Genomic DNA, 18,506 nt, shown 5'->3' on the forward strand with positions numbered 1-18,506 from the left:
ACTGCTTTAGTACTTTTTTTTCCTGTTTGTCAGGGCTGGACTCACTGTCTTCAGGTTTCTCCTTCAGTTCTCCTGCTGGTGATCTGTTGATGCAGAAATAAGTCACTACTCACTGCAAGCTCTTCTGTGATTGTCTGCAGGCTGGGCATTAGATGGCCTTCCAAATCTGCTCTTACTACATGATAGTAAGCCAAACGCAGTGTCTCGGTCTGCTCCATGTGCACAATTTGAAGGGCATTTTTCTTTTTATACAGAATTCAGGTAATCATCAGACTTTGAAATTTAGGAGAATATCATTTCTGCTGTGATATGTACAACTTGTGTCTGGAATATGGAAAAGAAACTGTACAGCTCCACTCAACATGACTTGCAGCTTTTATTAGATCAAGGCCAGAGGTTTAAAATAAATAGCACACATGAGGGAGTTACTTGTTCAGGTTAGTAGGAAAGTGGCCAGTAAGAAGTTCAGTATCCTGCAAACATTAAAATTGGTTTACATACAGCACAGATGATAGCTTTCATGTAGGACTTGCATTTCAATGTAGTTAATATTTCAGCTGGTGATGTGGTAATTAAAGTAGCAGAGAATTAAGAAAGGATAAGACTGCTGTCAATTTCCCTTGCATTCTACACTGAATGGATTGTGAAGCTCCAGCTTCTTGTAGACCAGAGGAGTACTTTGCTTTCTGATGTCACAGTACTCTGCTGCTGCTTTACAGTCTAGCACCAGAAGCTTTCCCACTAAAACCTATTACTGCAGAAAGCACAATTAATTTTTTTCTAATAAAATCAAATGTTTGGACAAAAAGTCTTCATGCAAAAATGTTAGTGAAGAGATTAAAACCAACAAACAAAAAGAAACCCTGAATGTTACATGTATATATTTGAGCTTTTTTGTTAGTTCTTTTAACAGGAAGTCTTTGGGTCTGACAAGGACACAGCTGTTGCTGTTCTGTCTGTATGAAACTGCCGGGGAAGCTGCGCATAAAGGAGAGAAGGGAGTTGAAGACTGTCTGCGTTCTCCTGTCTAGTGGCATGGTGCTGTGACAGGGCACCCATCTGTCCTGCAGTTATGTTAGCTGAGGGGCAGGAGCTGGGCCAGGCGTGGGGCTTGGAACTGCGGAACTGTCTGCAGTCTCTGTCAGTGGTTGTATTCACCCTATAAAGCAGTTGTACTTTTTGACATGCTGTATTATTTGGGAAGAAAAAATATTTTTCTGCCTTATTATAGAGGAACATTTTCTTAAAGTTAAACAGATGAGAATATGAAAAAAATGATGATTTTCATTTCTAGATTTTTGCTTGCTATTTAAAGTGTGTGCTGTTTTTTGCTCATGTTTGCTGTATTATAGAACATGGAACTGGGCTTCTGGGACCTGCCTCAAGATTCTGACCACAAGCCTTGAATAAAATTTGATTTTAATACCAAATTACTTAAGCACAAAGTAGGAGGCAGAGTAACAAACCAAAGAACACTTAGTTGCTTTCCACCCTTTCAGAAAGGAAGGTGGTAATTCACAGGGCCAAGAGAGGATCTGTGTGTGTGTTTGTGCTTCTGAGTCTAGCTTTATTGTGATGCTCTCAAATACTTACCAGTCCTGTTTGTTGAAAGCTGACTGAAATGCAAGCATACCTCTGTGCATGTGCAGTTGTAACTTCTGACTGTCCCAGTGGACTGCAGGGAGCCAACAGCAACCCAAAAATGATTGCAGATTTTGTTTTTAATAAAAACCATCACTCCAGTAAAGCATGCAAAGCTTTTAACAGTCTCACTGGTAGCACTGGATTTGTTTAATGCTGCCTGGCAGAGCTGTGGGTTGCCTGTTGTGTTCTGTAATGGTGTCAGACCACAGGGGCCTTGTACTTCATGGGGGCGCAGATTTAAAAAAAAATTGCCAAAAGTAATTCAGAACTAAACTATAAAGAAGCCTATCTCCATTTAAGACATTGCTACTTATAGTAGTTTCAATGGCAAAGACCACTCCTTTTCCTCTGCAACACCAGTGCCTATGACTGTTGAACACTTGAGTGTCACCTTAAGAGATCATGACAAGCGTGGGCTTTTTTTTGCCTTAATTTTTCAATTTGGGCTGTATTAGCTTTGTAGCGGATAACCCTGCTGCTTCGCTCTCATGCTTCCGACTGGACTTTAAAACCTGTATGTTCCATCTCCATAAAACTGCTGTGCCTTCAGAGGGGCCCTTCCCTCCTTGTTCCGATGCTGCCGCCCAGTGCCCCAGCAGGCACAGTTGCAGCTTCTGTCAGGCCTTGTTTCTGTGGGGTGTGTGTATGGCTGTGGTGCAGTGGGGGCTATGGGCAGTCATTTTACAGCATGTTCGTTAAAGAGGGCTTTGATGCCATCTAGTGTTTGTAAAGGAACAGGAGCTCAATATGACTTCCAGAGGACTGTATTCAAGGTTTTGAGAAATTCTGACATGTTGAAGTTCACTTAATATTCACATGGAACCTGTTACAAATCTTAGCCCTTTTGTGTGCAGACTTTCTTTACTCTAACACCTATTTACTTCCGGATAGAGGCAGTTAGTTCGCATGAATATGCTAGAAAAACACCGTTCCATAACCTTTTTTTGATGCATGGCACACAGAGTTTTTTATTTTACCAAATTGCAAACTCAAAGTATGCCGTAGTGTCCCCAAAACCTAAACTCGTGTTCGTGACGTCTAGTTGCGTACCTCAGTGTAACTACGTAAGCAGTTTAAATTACTCAGACTGTTTGTGCTAAGCGTTGCAGGAAGTTAAGAAATGGCTTTGAGAAGTCAACTATCAGGCAGTCAGTTTCACAGGAAACCCATGTTTCATGGTGCTTTTGAAAAATTGTTCTCTGCAGATGTGTTTGGATATGCTGGGGTTAACACTAGATTGTACAGGCTTACAGAGCTCTCACTTGTGCGTGCTAACGGTGCTCGGTACTTGAATTACAGAAATACAGCAAAGTACTGATACCTTATATATTTCATATCTTTTTGAGGGGGTATATTCATTGTGCTTTGAGAGGGTAGCTGAGTGGTAATCGTGGCAAAGCTTGTCTTTTTACTCCCAGACTGTAAGGGCAGAAATAAAATACATCCTGTGGTTCTGCAACAGCAAACCAGGTCGTTGCTGTTACATGAAGTGTAAAAGAAATTAGAAATGCTGTCTTACACCAGCACTGCATCCACTTGGTTCATTTCTGTTTCATATTTGTAGCTCACTTAAGTAGAGCCATTCAGCAGATGGGAAGCATTGGTTTTGTTTTTTGTTTGACTGAGGGAAAAATACCCTAGAATGCCTCTGATCAGTTTCCTTCAGGAGCAGGTTATTTGTAAAATACCATTTAATTCAACATAAAATCATGATTTACTTTCACCTGGTTATATTTTTAGATTATTTGGCTCTTGAGGGCATCATAAATAGAGACTTCTCTTCCAGTGCAGAGACTCCAGGGAGGAGCAGGAAGAATTAAAAGCAAAAGCCTTGAGTGAAGTCCTCATGAAGGAAAGCCCTAGACCTGCTGTGTTTCACTGGAGCTCAGGTCACCCCTGTTGAGAGGTAAAGGCTTTTGTAGAGTTCAGATCGAGGCATTTTGTGTGTGGAAGAATTATGGAGAAAATGGAGTGTTTGTGGTAAATTATCAGCTTTCCCAGAAGCACAGATGGGTGGCCAGCGCTGAGTGCGATGTCAGGTGCAAGCAGAATCAGGTAGCCATCCAAGCGCTCCCCTGCTCCAAGCCAGGAATGTAACAGGCAGCTGCTGCAGGAGATTTAATGATGGTTTGGTGAGTAAGGCACCCGCCATGCAGTACCTTTGAACATAGGTGCATCAGCAGAGGGACGCGTTTTGAACGTCATTGCATCTGTTTGATTTGTCTGGGTCACTTGGTAATATTGTTCTGTAACTAGCCTGTTGGTTGGGGAGCTCTAGCCTGGATGTTGGGGCAGAAACATGCAGATGCAATGAAGCTTAGACAGGACTCCTGGCACGGTGCCGGCGCTCAGTTGGCGCAGATGTAGGGTAGCATTACAGGGGTGTGTGTATCTTGCCTGGCATGGGAGATGTGAGTGCAAGGGCATTCTGACTTCATTTTAGGTATCATTTGCATGGAGTGGTAGCAATGAAGGCTGAGAATGCAAATAGTCAAGAGCTGGCTCAGGAGGCCAGGGAGAAATTCCTGCCAAGGGAGTTGGTGCCCCTTTGGGCTGGGAGGCAGGGCCGGTGATGTGGCTCAGCGCCCGCTGCTGGGGCAGTTCTGTGCTGCAGGAACCTTCCTGGAGAAGGATGTGGCGGAAGGAAGGCGAAGGAGAAGCGAGGAGGTTTTGGTCGTGTGTCTGTAGAAATTTGGCAACCAGTGGAAGGAACTTTCTGAAAGCATCTAATTAATTTAGTGATAGCGCAGCTATCTGAAGGGTGAGGGGAGAAACACAGCTTTTGGTGGCTTCCAGTCAGTATTAGGAGTTTCAGCTCAGAGACAGAAGCAGGTTTTTAGACATGTTTTGTACTTTTTCACTATAGGGTAACTCTCCGAGTTTTCTTGCACTACGATGTTTGAGTGTACATTTCGCATGCCCCTCTTATGGGTTTTGATTTGCCTGTTGGAATTGAGAATGAAATGCATATCTTCTATAAATTAAAAATATATGTAATCAATCCTGCCATAAAAAGGAGTCTTTAAATCTGTGTAGTAATTGAAGCAATATATAGGGTTTTCAGTTAATTTTGTGGTAATCTTTCTCCACATGAGATTGTCTCTTCTACTGGAAAACTAAAAGTGGCTCTTTATGGAGTGATCAGCATCCCCATCCCAGCCATTCTGCAGGATTTCCATGGAAATGTCTGAATGTCCTTTTCTTATTCATTTGAAAATAACTTATCAATTTTTTAAGAGGTGTTAGAGCAGCAGTGGGGAGTTTTTAGTGCATCTTTTTTTTCTTGTCAGCCACAAGTATTAAAGAGAGACTCCCTGCTAGAGAGTAGCCATACATTTTTCTGCATGAATGGAAAACAGAAGGACAACGTGGTTCTCACAGCTCTTTCAGATTTTGAGTTTCTAGTTTTTGTTCATCTCATGTCTGTACAATACTTTGTGTTACTTCTTACATGTTAGTAGTATAAACCTATGGGTTGTTCTCATTTTCATTTAAGCGATGGGAAAATTTAATTGTCAGATCTGTAGCTGACAACATAGGATGCTGATTTAAAATAAAAAGAGGAGATGTTAGTCTGCAGGCATTAGGTAGAGGGCGAGATAGCTGTTCTCAGTCTGTGCTTCACTGAAATTAAATATGTCTGAACAGTTCATAAGGACTAAAGATACCAGCAAAAAAGACTTATATTCTTCATGAGCCCCTTGCTTTTATTACAGGCATGGGTAAGGTCCTACTGTGTTTTCCTTTAGGCTTCTTTTTTTTTTATTTAAAGGGAGAGGTGTGTTACAAAGATGTTTGTTAGTCACATACGCAGTCAGACGTTTGTTTTTAAAACGAGGGAAAAGTCTACACGGAGCAGATGTGTGAGTGTGCATTTACCATTGCTTGAAAAGCAATCTGTTCCACGCTTGTTTGGTGGATTGCCACTTCGAGTGCCACGCCGTTGTGAAAAGCTGCTTAGGGCGGTCCAGCTCCTTTAGGCTGCTCTGAGCCTCACTGCACCGGTGTTCCCAATGCTGCGGTGCTGCTCCGCAGGGTTGAGTCAGCTGCTGCCTCCCTTCGTGCGGGTGTCGGCGGTCTCTTCCTCCACCCTGCATCTTTTCAGTTCTGTTGAGCAGTGAGAAGCAAATGGCTGCAGCAGCCGGGGATTGCCTTTCTGCCTCGGTGCCGGAGCAGCGTTAGCAGCCTGGTTACAGCTCGCACTGCGTCAGCCGTGCTCCACACCCCGCGCCGTCAGCTGACTGGCCTCCTGCAGCACCAGTGCAGCAGCAGACTGCAGACGCTGCTGGGAAAGCCCATGTTTGCCATCCCAGGCTGTAGATTTCTCCTCTTGCAGCTGTCCTGTTGGTATGCATAATTGATAATCACAGCTGGAGGGTAGATCGCTGGGAGAGATGGACAGTCAGCCGAGCAGTTGGAAGGATAAGGGTATTTGTTCTTTTACCTTTTTTCCGTTTTTTTTTTTAAGCTAAAGATGCTGCAGGTTGCTTTTAACAAATGGTATTTGTAGCATGTATTTGATGGTGAAATGTATCTGAAGATGTAAGTTCTCTTTGTAGTATATGTAAAATTGTAAAAGCTGTAGGTTAGAATGGATAAACACAAGCAATGCAGAAAGAATAAATTATTTATGTAGGTGAAATAGCTTGTGTGGCACTGCAGATCTTTTCCAGTCCTACAGAACGTATTAAAGAACAGCTTCTTTTGGTATGCGTTGCACAAATACCAGCATAGTCTGATTTTAGTTGTTGAAATTCCTAGGTTATTAATAATTTAATAATATTAACCATTAGCTCAAAAGAATCTCATGTTTGCAGGTCATGCAGTTCAGTGATTTTATGAGGACAAATTGTATGCAGGCTATAGCAGACTGTTTTTTTTCCCTTTGGTATATACCATGTTTGGGGTCTACTGTTAATTGTGTTTGCTTAGGATTTTTTGTAATTCTGTTGGATTCTAGGTAAAAGTGTGCCAGATTTTCGGAACTTAAAGGTCTAATATCAAATTGTTTCAGGTAAATAAGTAGCTAGCCTTAAATTAGTGTGGTGCTGACCTTTGTTCCTGTAACCACCAATGGGAGATCACCATTGTAAATCTCTGTGGATCATGATTACTGCTCAGTGTGTAAGAGTTTAAGCCTTATTCAAATGCATAATCTTCAAACTTTATCAACAAGACAAGCTTTAAAAAATTTTAATTATCTCTGGATACTAAACTTCTTAAAGGTCCCTGTCGTGCTTGGTACTTGTATTTGGGAAGTTTTCCTCTTTTTATAATTATTGATTCAAATTTATGGTGTTTTTTTTTTTTTCCCTCAGGCAAAATTGCCAGCTGTCTAGAATCTGTAAAATGCTCTATCAGAATTTAAATATGTAGAAAAAAAAATGCTGCAGGTGAAAAATCTTCACCCTGAAGACAGCCAGTCTCAGTTGTAAGCTTTCATTAAAGGGCTGTAAAATATTAGGAAAAAATACCCTGCAGTGTTTTGTAATATGTATTAATGTGTAATTATTTTAAATGTTCAGCACTCCCTATGTCAGGCGTGAAATTCTTGGGTTTAAAAAACTGAAAAGAGGGTGGGGTTGGAAGAATTCTGTGAAAATTGAACGCGTTACCTTTGGGCACTTTGGCCCCATTTTCAGGCTTGCTTTTGCAACCCAACAAGCAGGATTGGCAGTAGTCTGTCCCTTGCTGCAACTGAAAGCAGGCGTTTCCTAACCCAGAATTCAAGGCCTTGAGAATAATAGAGTCTTTCTTGGATTAAAATTAATGAGTTGCCAATCATGAGCGTGCCTTTATTGCACAGGAGGGTACTCAGGGGGTTACGCCAAGCCCTGTAAGCTGTGCGCTGCTGCTGCATGGAGGGGAGATGAGCTGTGGGGAGGCCAGTGGCCTGGGGTCTGCAGGCTTCTATGCAAAGCGTGGACCTGATCAGCATGTTCTGGGAGTGGTAACAAATGGACAAAGCAAAACTGAACCTGTCCTTCACATATGTTTTGTGCTGGTATAACTGTTTGAAAGCAGTGTTTTAAATTCCTCTTCCCCACCTCTTTGTTCTTACAGAATGGCATCCTGTTAGGTGGAGGAAGCTGTTTTTGTGACGTTTCTCCCTCCAAGGAAGTCCCTACTGATTTGAGGCTTAATTATAATACAACTGGTACAGTCAGGGTCTGTAAGAAAATGGAAGCAGAGCAAGAAGAAGGTTTTCTGGGGAAGCAGAACAGTCTGGTTCCTCTCCTTTTGTGACTATGCTAGTGTGGTTTCTGTTAGCATTTGTTTATGAAGAGATGCAGAAGTCCTCTTTCATGTTTTCTTATTTTGTTAGGTCAGGCTCCAGCAGCGTGGAAACTGATGGGTAAAGTTCAGGGACTGATGACACTATTCACCTTGCCACAAAATAAATATAGAAGCAAATATTGCAACATGCTTTTTTTCCATGCTTAAAAATAAACTTAAAAAAATGAAGTAACAATCAAATCTAAAATCAGAGAAGAGCCAAAAGTATGGTTCATAGTTAGATTTTCTACCTAGAGCACTACTTTCTACTTAAAATAATCTTAAACTTGTTTTTGATATGCATGTTTCTTCTGGTACAGCCGTAGTAGTTGAGAAAGCAGCACAGTGAAAGTGGTAAACTCCCCTACCTGTGGTATTGATCATCGAGATAAGCAGGGTGAAATAAGTTTACCCTGGGGATGGCAACACTTTTATTTTTAGCACGTTTAAAGACAGCCCCCATGGAGTAATCAGTACTGAAGTGTCTAGAATGGATTATTATTTTTTTAATAATTTCAGTGGGTTGTCAGGTTTTAATGGCTGAATGATAGTAATGATAGGATGAACACCACAGCTGTACACCCAGGCTATCCCAGGAGTATCAGGAGTATTATTATTTATTTATTTTTTGGATTCATATACTGAAAATATCTCTTGAGTTCTGGTTTAGATTTCATAAAAGGTGGAAAGGGTTGCATAGGCTCATGCAGCCTTTGATTTTCAAAATTTCATGAGGTGTAAACAGGACTTCAGAATGGTTTCCTCAGTTCATATGTTGTGTGTGAGTGCACGCATCCATGGGTATACGATTAAGTAGAAATGAAAGAAAACATATTGCAGTGGCTCAATTAAAATTGTTAGATAGTATTTGCATTTGGGGGGTGGGTAACCTGGTAGTGTTGGACTTCATTTTCATTCTAGCATGTACTTTGTGGAATCTGTATCATTTTTTCATTGCTGGGGATTGTGGGGCAGACGTGCCAGGTCTGAAAGGTGTATGATCCAGGCTTGCCGTCTGACCTTTGGGCTGCAGGTCGGCCTGTCGGTCCTGCTGGACTTGGTGCTCCTTTGTAGTGCCTCTCCCGAGGACAGGGAAGGCTCTGTGGGTTGGAGCCGGCCCCACAAGCTTGGCACCACGTGCGGTCATGCCATGACCACACTGTGTTTCCAGCTTGGGGTTGGTTTGGTGTTTGCTGACTTGCAGCAAGACCCATCTGGCTCCCAGTATCTGATCAGGGTAAAGTAGCCCACTCTGTAACTGCTCCTGCTTACAATGGCAACCACAATTTGAAAAAAAAAAAAAAAAAAGGTAACCTTGTCATTCTGATGTGGGAAGTCTTTAAAATGTGAAACCTGAGTGTGCTAATGGTGTCTGTGCTTGGAAGGCTTTGACCACCCGATGAGACACATTTAAGACCTTCTCTGTAGTATTATTGAAATTGCTTTCAGGTGGGGTATTTCAATACATAGGCAATATCTGGCAGAACTGTAATGTCAGGGATCTGCTCTGGTTTGGTTACCTGGGTGTAACATCACTCTCTGACTGCGTGCTGCTTGCAGCGTGTCTCCAGGTTAGCATTCTTGCCACTCCATCACCAGCAGTAAGTAGTGTCCTGCTAGCTGTCTTTCTGTAGCAAAGAGAAGCACAGGCTTCCCTTTCATGCAGATGTCTTTTCCAGCAGGCCCTCCAAATTAATGACCAGTTTGTTGGGGTGCCTCTAGGTTTGAACCTGAGCTGCTTCCCAGAGGTGAGTGCTTTGGGGCTCCGCAGGGCTCCGGGCTGGCTCCTCACCGCTCTGCTCCTGACTTCTCCCTGGGGCTGGAGTTTTCCAGCCCAGTCTGCCCCACAGCTGCTTGATCAAGCTTGGGAAGCAAAATGTGGCTTCAGACCTCACCTGCCAGGTACTCTTCACGAAGTATCTGTGGAAACGTGAAGATCACTGTCATAAGTGAATAAGAAGTTTAATTAAAGGAGCTGGAAAGTGCCCCTCTGAAAAGAAATTGGCAGCAATTTACCTACTGTGGTCCTAATGGTCATGATGACAGTTGTCCTTTAGCACCATAGATGCATTTGGGAGCTGCCTGTTCTCAATGCTTGTATTCAACTTCTGTGTTAGTACAACGCTGTTCTTAACTTGATCCAGAAAAGGCTTCTATTTGTGTGTCTAAGCTATTTTTACTATTATTTGAAGAATATAAGGATTTTCTGCTTGCATTTCAGATTACAGAAAGATTCTAGTGTAATGGCTGTTGTTCGCACAATGTTTGTAAATCACACGCTGCTTGCGTTTTTTTTAAATCTTCATTCTCCCTTTAGACAAATAGTCTTTATATGGTGCTGAAGCCCTTTGTTTGTTTGTTCTTAAAGGCTGCATGCAGAGTAGTTGTTCATTGTAGGCACGCATCTCTGCCCGGCAGCTGCGTTCTGAGGACTTAGTAGAGAGGCGGCTATTGGCTGCGGGCTGCGAGCCTCCTGCTCGCCTGCGAGATTTCGCGCTCGCAGCGAGACGCAGTGAGCAGGCAGGCAGTTGCGTATATCTGCTGACCTTTGAATGCCCCAGCAGGAAGTGAAAAGGCGTTGGGTAGTCAGCTGTACAAGATCTGGGTGCATGCAAGCAAACTCAAGATGGATGCCAAAATTGGTTAGTCCCCCCTTTTTTTTTTTGGTTCGTTTCATGTGTGTGAATTAAGCTCTGTTGTAGATCTTGAGGCTTTTAATTTCTCTTTCTAAAAAAAGAGTGGATTACTTGGTTCGTTTTTTTTAAAGAGGATTGTCAGGTTAAATATATTAAACCACTATTTTTGTCATCAAGAAACTGTATGCAATTATTCAGTTTTAAGATAATTGTCTGTGAAAGAAAGAAGAGACTTCAAAAAATACAGTGATAAACCCGCTATCATGGCACTTGCTTTATAAGCAAAATGTAATTGGATGAGTTCTGCATGTAAGGCACGGATGCTAGCAGTACTATTTTTAGATATGCCAAGTGACAGTTCGTGCTTACCAAATGTAGGCAGCTGTTCTTGCTTTAGAATAGGCCTGGAATACTTGCATTAAATGCATGAGATTATAGTTCATGTTGTATAAAATAGAGCTTAAAACAGTTTCAGTGAGGAGAGGCTGCTTGGCAGTGCTGTTCTTGGGAGTCTTTTTTTTTTTTTTAATCTGCTGTTAATATCTTATGTTTAAGTTAACACCAGAAAGCTGCTTATAGTAATGCTTTTAACCTTTTCTTTTACTTTAGAAAGAAATGCAAATACCTGTTTCAGATCAATCGGAGAAAAAAAAAAAATCAATTTCACCATTTACTCTCTGGACTAAAAATTACAATTCCATTTTTCAGGTGATATATAACACCAAATTTCCCTTTGAAGAATTCACTATGAAACAAGATACACATGTCGTGACATGAAGGTTGATTTGATCGTTCTCCAAATGGAGTGGAGACAGAGTGAGGGGGAAAAGTCTTCTTGTGCAGCTTAACTGAGGGGGAAAAGTCTTCTGGTGCAGCTTAACTGTGGTCTGGGAGGTCCTAGCTTGGGGATTTTTCTTATTACTGAGAACAAAAGACCTGAAGATAGGTTGCTGGAAGCCATTTGGTGTTTGTGGTGTGCTTTAATTCCAGCAATTTGCCTTTGTTTCTCCTATTTTGGAAACTGTCATACAGATGAATTACTGTCTTTACATTTTTATAACTGGGTTCAGGTATAACACGCTACCAGTTGTAATACGTGGTTTCCTATGAAGCAGTAAGAACCCTCTACCAGCGTAGATGCTTTAAAATTGTGTTACAGAGAGGGGAGTATTGCATTTATAGAGCTAATGTCATCTGCAGAAGGAGAGTACGGCCATGCTTAGTGTGTCACATGAACATCACCCTAATATTAATGTATGGATGCTCAAATTGCACCATTTAAAAATAAATGTAGTTTCAGTATCTGAAGCAAATACTCAGGGAAAAAAATCAAAGATTTTTGCATGATTTAGGAGCAAAATGTCCACCAATGTTTTTTGTCAAGATGGTTTTTGAAAATCTCACCCAAGTGTTAGGGATACTTGCGGCTCAGTTTTGGAAGGGCTCTTCAGTTTCCAGTGGTTTGTAGGTCATGCTCACAACTTCATCCCTAGCTGCCTTCTGCATGCTGAACTTGCTAATGTAAGGTGTACAGAGACACTGATAGACACTTCTGTGATTAGAGCCAAAGAAACCAAATAAAATGTTGTTAAATGTAGGGTTTATAGTTCATACCAAAGGAATTTTACTCAGACTTACTTTTTGTTTGTTTGATTTTTACAAATAGTAAAGAAAAGTACTTGTCTTGCCTTGGCTTAGAGCTTCGTTTGTTTGACAGGGAAGATAGAAGCGCAGCTTTGTAGCAGGAAGAGACCCAGAGGAGTAATGGGTCATCAGAGTGCTTGGGGATACGTTGGGCTGCAGTTTGACAAGGACTTTAAACTGATGCTGTTCTGAGAGCAGGAGTGTCACCTCCTTCGGTTGGCTGCTCTATCTCTCACCCCATATGTCTGCAGGGTCACATGGTGAACCGCATCCAGAATCTGATCTGGCCGACTGCTTCGTTGGTGTGTTGTTGTATTTGTTCCACTGGTGGTTGGCTGCGTGCAGAGAACCAGGCTGGTTCTGTGTATGGCTGTGCAGAAGAAAGTAACGGGACTGAGTGGTGGAGGGCTGAGACCATTTCTTTCAACAGCAGTTTTGGCTTATGACAAATTTAAAGCGTTCATGTAACTGTAACCTGATTGTAGAGCTTGAGGAAATTTCTACCAATACATTAATTTAAATATTTAGGTAAAATATTTAGCATTACGAAAATGGCTTCCCTAAGTTTCTGACCAGAGTTTTCATTTTTGTAGTGCCTGCTGCTCAGTGTGGTTTCCATACAGAAATAATTAAGAAAGGACGTCAGCTTCTGAAACACGTGAAATTGCTCCAGTGGCGTTGTTGTGTTATACCTACAAAAGGATTATGCAGATGTTTCCCTAAAGAGGCTACTAAGTTATTTAATGTTGGTGCATTAGCACACTTTCATCCTGCAAGAAATAATAATCATACTGTTTTTGAATTGCTTTGTTTACAGTAATTTAGAGTAAGAATCCTGTTCTGAATTGTAATACACTATTTTACAGTTAACTTCTGCAATGTCTAGGACAGGATTTACTAAGATTGTGTTGTAACAGCAGTAATAGCTTGTTTGTAATTCGTCTTGAGTTCTGCATTTAATAACTCTTACGTTACCACTATTAACAAGCAGTTTTGATGCAGAAGAGGAGTATATTCTCGTGAAACCTGATCAGCTGTGGAAGTAGAAACCATGAAGAGTGAATTTTGTTGTGTTATCTCACCATGAAGTATAAAACTAGACCAGACTAGGTGATTCTGCACAGTTGTGTACTCAGCAATGGAGAATGATGTTTGGTGGATTTCTTGAACAAATTTTTTAACAAACCTCCCCACCCAGAAAACCCCCCACACCAAAACCAACCAAACAAAAAAAAACCCTGCAATTGATGCACTAAGCCGTTACCTATGACTTATGCAAGGGTGTAGTTTGCTTTAAATGGTGATGCTGAAAATGGCATAATACAGCATTCTCAGCTGACTGTCACTTAGGGAAAAAATAAACTTGGTTTATAAATGAAGGATTTTGCATTTGTAGCACAGCAGATTTGTCCTGAATTGAAATTAGAGTGAGGTTAGTCCCTCTTAATGGCTCATTCTGTCACAACACCATGTACTCCCGAGGGAACTTCTTCAGTCAAAAGGAAACAAAACAAACTGTTGATGTTTTTGCCTCTGTTGGACTTGCAATGATACCATGTGTAGAGATCTGTTAATGTCTGTGTCATTTGTCCTAACAGGGAATCAGAATTAACCTCTTCAGTAAGTGGCCTCCACAAAAATAAAATTAAATGAAGCAGAAACTGCTGTGGTTCTTATGCACAACACAGCACTGCAGTTGAAGAGATTAATTCTGACATCGCTTAGGGGCAGAATCGTTCTTAAATTTTAGCAGTTAAATTTCAGGTAATCCTAACATCAATAATTCCAATAATCTGAATTCCAATGCAAAAGCAGTGCTACAATAACCTATTTCTAGTTGTAATTTCAGCTCTCGTTTGATAGTGAGATTGCGAGTTCCGTTCTTGATGACTCTCAGCAGTCAAGTGAATGACATTTTCTGTTTTCATATGGATGCAAAAGGTATCTTGTACTAATTTCTTACCTTTTTTAATTTTTAGTTGTTGACCTCCTTTACTGGCGAGACATTAAGAAGACAGGAGTGGTGTTTGGTGCCAGCTTGTTCCTGCTGCTCTCGTTAACAGTGTTCAGCATCGTGAGCGTGACTGCTTACATTGCCTTGGCCCTGCTTTCTGTGACCATCAGCTTTAGGATATACAAGGGAGTCATCCAGGCAATCCAAAAGTCCGATGAAGGCCACCCGTTTAGGTGAGGTTTTTCTTATAATTAAGAAAAAACGTGTGTTGTTTTGGGGCACAGCACTGTTGGTGCTGTTATGAGCAGTAAATGACATATGCCATACTATGTTGCATAATAATGTAAATAGCCTCTGTACTGAAAAATCGGTCACCCAGCCTACGACTACACTGCTTTCAGTTTTTCTCAGGAGGCAAACACAGTGGAAAAGCAAATGAATTGAGCACTTGGTACAGGGGATTTTCCTGGCAGTGCTAGAGTGTCCTAATTTGCATTTAAAAACAGAACAACAAAAAAACATATTCCAACCTAATGGAATAATTTGTGCATTTTGGAGTGGCGTAGTCTTCAGAATGTGAACCAGTGGCAGATGATGTACAAAATGTAAATATTACTTCAGCACTTCCAATGCAATTTATTTAGCAAAAAAAATAGAATAAATGTAGTAGGGGGTACTTGTATCTTTTTGAAACTTCAGAATACTCTTTAAGTTATGTATTAGCACGTAACAGCAGAGCTGTGTTCTCCATATGCAAGGCTGCCTTGTGATCAGCGGAATCCAGGTTCATTGCAGCCTGCCCAGATAAGAAATCCAGAAACCTGGACTCTGAAGAAATTTCTAAGGATTGAGGAGTTGAATTGTAGGATTAAGTGGTTTTAAGTGGTTCTGAGTGCTGAGCTAAGTCCTTGGGGTACACCATGTGTGCACTTCCCTGAGGGGGGAATGCAGCTTGCTTGGTAATCATGCTCTAACTGTGTAGAGTACAGTGGTGCCCATTATTGCAGAGCTGCATCTTAAGAGAAATAAATATATTGGTGGGTTAGACTAATTGCTAAGAGTGCATGCTAGCCCTATCCCACACTGCTCTTGCTTTTCTCCCTTTTTAACAAATGAAGTGGTTCAGTCTGAATTTCCCTTGCATCTTTCAGAAAATCCTGCTTGCCCTGCTATTTACAGCCGTCTTACTCATTTTGTGGTGTTTCCAGTCATTCTTTTTCTTCCTCTCATCTTTAGTAAGACAAAGTAAAATATTTTCTTGAGTTTTGTTTTTATTTTTTCTCCTCGTCTACATGTAGTGGCTCATTTAGCCAGTAGAAGCCAATCTCTACCTAAAACAACGGTGGGACAAAACTCTGAGGGGAAAAGTATTTGTTTTCAAGCTTAGAAAAAAATACATCTGGCCAATTGACAATAATATTCAGAGTAGCAGCATGAAATATGTATCTTTTGCAAAACAAAACCATTAAGGCCTTTGTTTCTTATTAGGGTGAATAATTCCCAGTGGAAATCCGGTTTGCTCTGTGCTTTTTAAGCAGTTTATTTTTAAAAATACTGATATTCCTAAGAAGCTTCCAGACATTCTTTTCCAACATCCCTGGTTGCTTTTCAACTGCAGGAAGGATGCTTTTACTTGAATTTAGTTTGACAATGAAGAGACATCCATGAGATCGATGTACCTTTTGATTCAAGTACCAAATCTCCTGCTGATGAGCTGAGATGGCTGTGCAGATTCAAGCCAAATGTGGACAGCAGAAATGTAGCCTTGAAATGGCTGCCCTGTGTAGTTACCATTGAGAGTATTTTAATTTGCTTTGAACTTAACACAAGGCAATGTTTAGCTTTGCCTTACTAATATATGTAGGAGACTCCATTTTATGTCTGCTATGCATAATAGGAGATAATCAAAAACACAAACATAACCTCCCACCCCAAAGCAGAATCCCCAACTGAAAGTAATAGTTAAGGTGTAGTAACTGTAAAATGAGCACCCTGTGATAGGAGTGCTGCATTACTCCGTCTCCCTCTAATGCACAAATCAGATAAATTACTCTTTATTTAAAGAGTCTAAATTGTCATAGCCACAACAACTACAGATAAATGTCACGGTGTAGTGGAAAGAACGCTTAACCGGACACAATTTTACATCTCTCTGTTGAAAGAATTGCTGTCACTAATTGTGAGAAGTTTTTTTGAGCAAACAATAAAAAATTCTCATTTTGCCATGCCTTATTAGTGTATTTGTCACAGTGTGATGCTGATTTCAGAAGTGTCTTCTAGCGGTATGAATGGATATGTTGATTTTGTAGGACATAGTTTCTGTTTGAGAAACGTAGAAATATCAAGTCCAGAGGAGTCTCAGGTTGCCTTAAGAACTTTCTTTTTCCTAATGCAGTAGCAAAATCAGTAAATGATCTCCTCCTCCCCTGCCAGCCTGTCCATCTGTGTCTCTTATTTTAAATGTACGTTGGCCTTATTAGCGTGATAGACAGCAGTATACGTGTCAGAGGTGCTGGAAACTGTTTTGGCCACTTGCTAGCCTTGTCTGTTCATTCGTGTGTGCTAGCCAGCGTGTCTTTTTGCCTGGTCTCCGGGTAAGACTGCATGTGACTTTGTAAATACACTAGCACAGCAGAGCTGTGAGAGAGAAGCTCTTTATTCTTTTCTCTTTAAGAGGATATGGGTGTGTTTTTCCTCTTTTGAGGTTTGCTTTTACCTTCCAAGAATAACTTAGGTTAGCTCTGTTCTATACTTGTAGCATGCCACATATAGTGAGGTTTTTCTAACATGCTGTATGTTGATATTGTTTGGCAGTACTCTTACAGTACAGTTTCATAAGCTATTCTTTCTTGCAGGGCTTACTTGGAGTCTGACGTAGCTGTGTCTGAAGAGCTTATTCAGAAATACAGTAATGTTGTGCTTGGTCATGTTAATGGCACAGTCAGAGAGCTGAGACGTCTCTTCCTAGTCGATGACTTAGTTGATTCTCTGAAGGTAAGTTTACTTCAGCTGTAGATGTGACAGCCTTGTGTAAATAGATTCCTTGCTGACCTAGGTTAGCAAAGCCCGCTTGTCCTTACAAATGTGAATGAACAATAGCATCTTTGGCTCTGTATCGAGTTTTAGTTTGCTTGCTGGAAGTACCAATTTTTGTTGTTTTTCAGCAAGTGCAGCATTCTCTTAGATACATTAAGTACTGAATGCAGTCATGGAGTGGTTAGCTTTATTTGTACTTCATTTTGACAGTACAGTAAAAATGAATGGAAAACTGAAATAAGCTTTGGCTGCATACAGTTGAGCTGTTACACCTCCTTGCTGGTGCTTAAAAGCAGAAATCTTAGGAAAACAAGACACTGCTCCAGTGTGGGCATTCAGAATGCATCACTACCACCTCTCTCTCACTCACTGTCTTAAAAAAAATATCTCCGTTTACAGCTAGACTGGCACAGTCTGGTTTATGTTTTTCGGTTTGTTTCTGTACAGAGACTAGCAAGTGGTCAATTAATGTACATTTACTTGCCTTGAACAGCAGGAGTTTTCTATCCATTTTTTACTGGAAGAAATGGGAGTGAATAAGGCCTGTGCTTTACTAGGAAGGTGGACACTTCTTTCGGTCACTTGGTTTGGGTGTAAATAGTTGTTTTTCTTAGCAATACCAATTACTGCAATGTTTTTTTGGAAACAACTCTGTATAAAGCATGCAAAACAGCCTAACAGATACCTAGTATATGTTTAATTAGTATTGAATAGAGTTTACTGAATGTTGCAGAGCAAAACTGAGGTGCTCTTTACTGAGGTGGCAGAGCAAGAAATGACGTAAAAATGGCTGAAAATCCTTCATTTTTATTCTGTGAGAGTTATGTTCTCTCCTGCCAAGCTTATCACATTTCTTTGTCTTTCAAACAATTGTTTCCTTTACTGAGTACAACTTGTTGTCCATTTGCTTTTCAGTTTGCATAATCTTGAAATAAAGTTGCATTTATCCTCCAGTAAATCTCTTGCTTATAAAGTGCTTTGCAAAGGCCTTTGAGTTGTTGTGAGGATGAGAGAAGGGGTTTGTAGAGAAACTTGGAATAAAATAGGAAGGCTGTAAAAGTCCCTGTTTTATTTGTGGAATAGAAATTGGAGATAGTTCTCAGGATCTTAGAGTTTCTAGATGCAGTTTCTCATATAGATGCATTTCTCATGCAGTTGCTCTTACATAAGCACAGTGAGGAGTTGGTACTGTGGGTATTGCAAATAATGTTGTCCAAGTCTTCCCCAGGAAGAGTCCTTTCCCTCTGGAAAGAGGAAAAGATGTGTAAGGATGTTGGGTGTTATGACCTGTGATCTGGTGCTCGTAGAAAAGATTC

General features: G+C 40.8%; 1 protein-coding gene across 13 annotated transcripts in view; it reads left to right on the top strand.

Annotated features, from left to right (window-relative positions):
- RTN4 (reticulon 4) overlaps positions 1 to 18,506 on the top strand; it is a 69,835-nt gene that overhangs the window by 43,449 nt on the left and 7,880 nt on the right. For 8 of the 13 annotated variants that reach the window (XM_040553508.1, XM_040553513.1, XM_040553514.1 and 5 more), the window contains 2 exons: positions 14,180 to 14,387; positions 17,010 to 17,148. In XM_040553508.1, the coding sequence (XP_040409442.1) occupies positions 14,180 to 14,387; positions 17,010 to 17,148 (347 nt within the window). Of the gene's footprint in view, positions 1 to 33; positions 3,473 to 5,630; positions 6,073 to 10,315; positions 10,563 to 14,179; positions 14,388 to 17,009; positions 17,185 to 18,506 lie in introns of those variants that run through there. The other 5 variants (XM_040553515.1, XM_040553516.1, XM_040553506.1 and 2 more) reach the window with 5 other exon arrangements.

Source organism: Cygnus olor, chromosome 3 (assembly GCF_009769625.2).
Source record: "Cygnus olor isolate bCygOlo1 chromosome 3, bCygOlo1.pri.v2, whole genome shotgun sequence".
Taxonomy (NCBI): Eukaryota; Metazoa; Chordata; class Aves; order Anseriformes; family Anatidae; genus Cygnus; species Cygnus olor.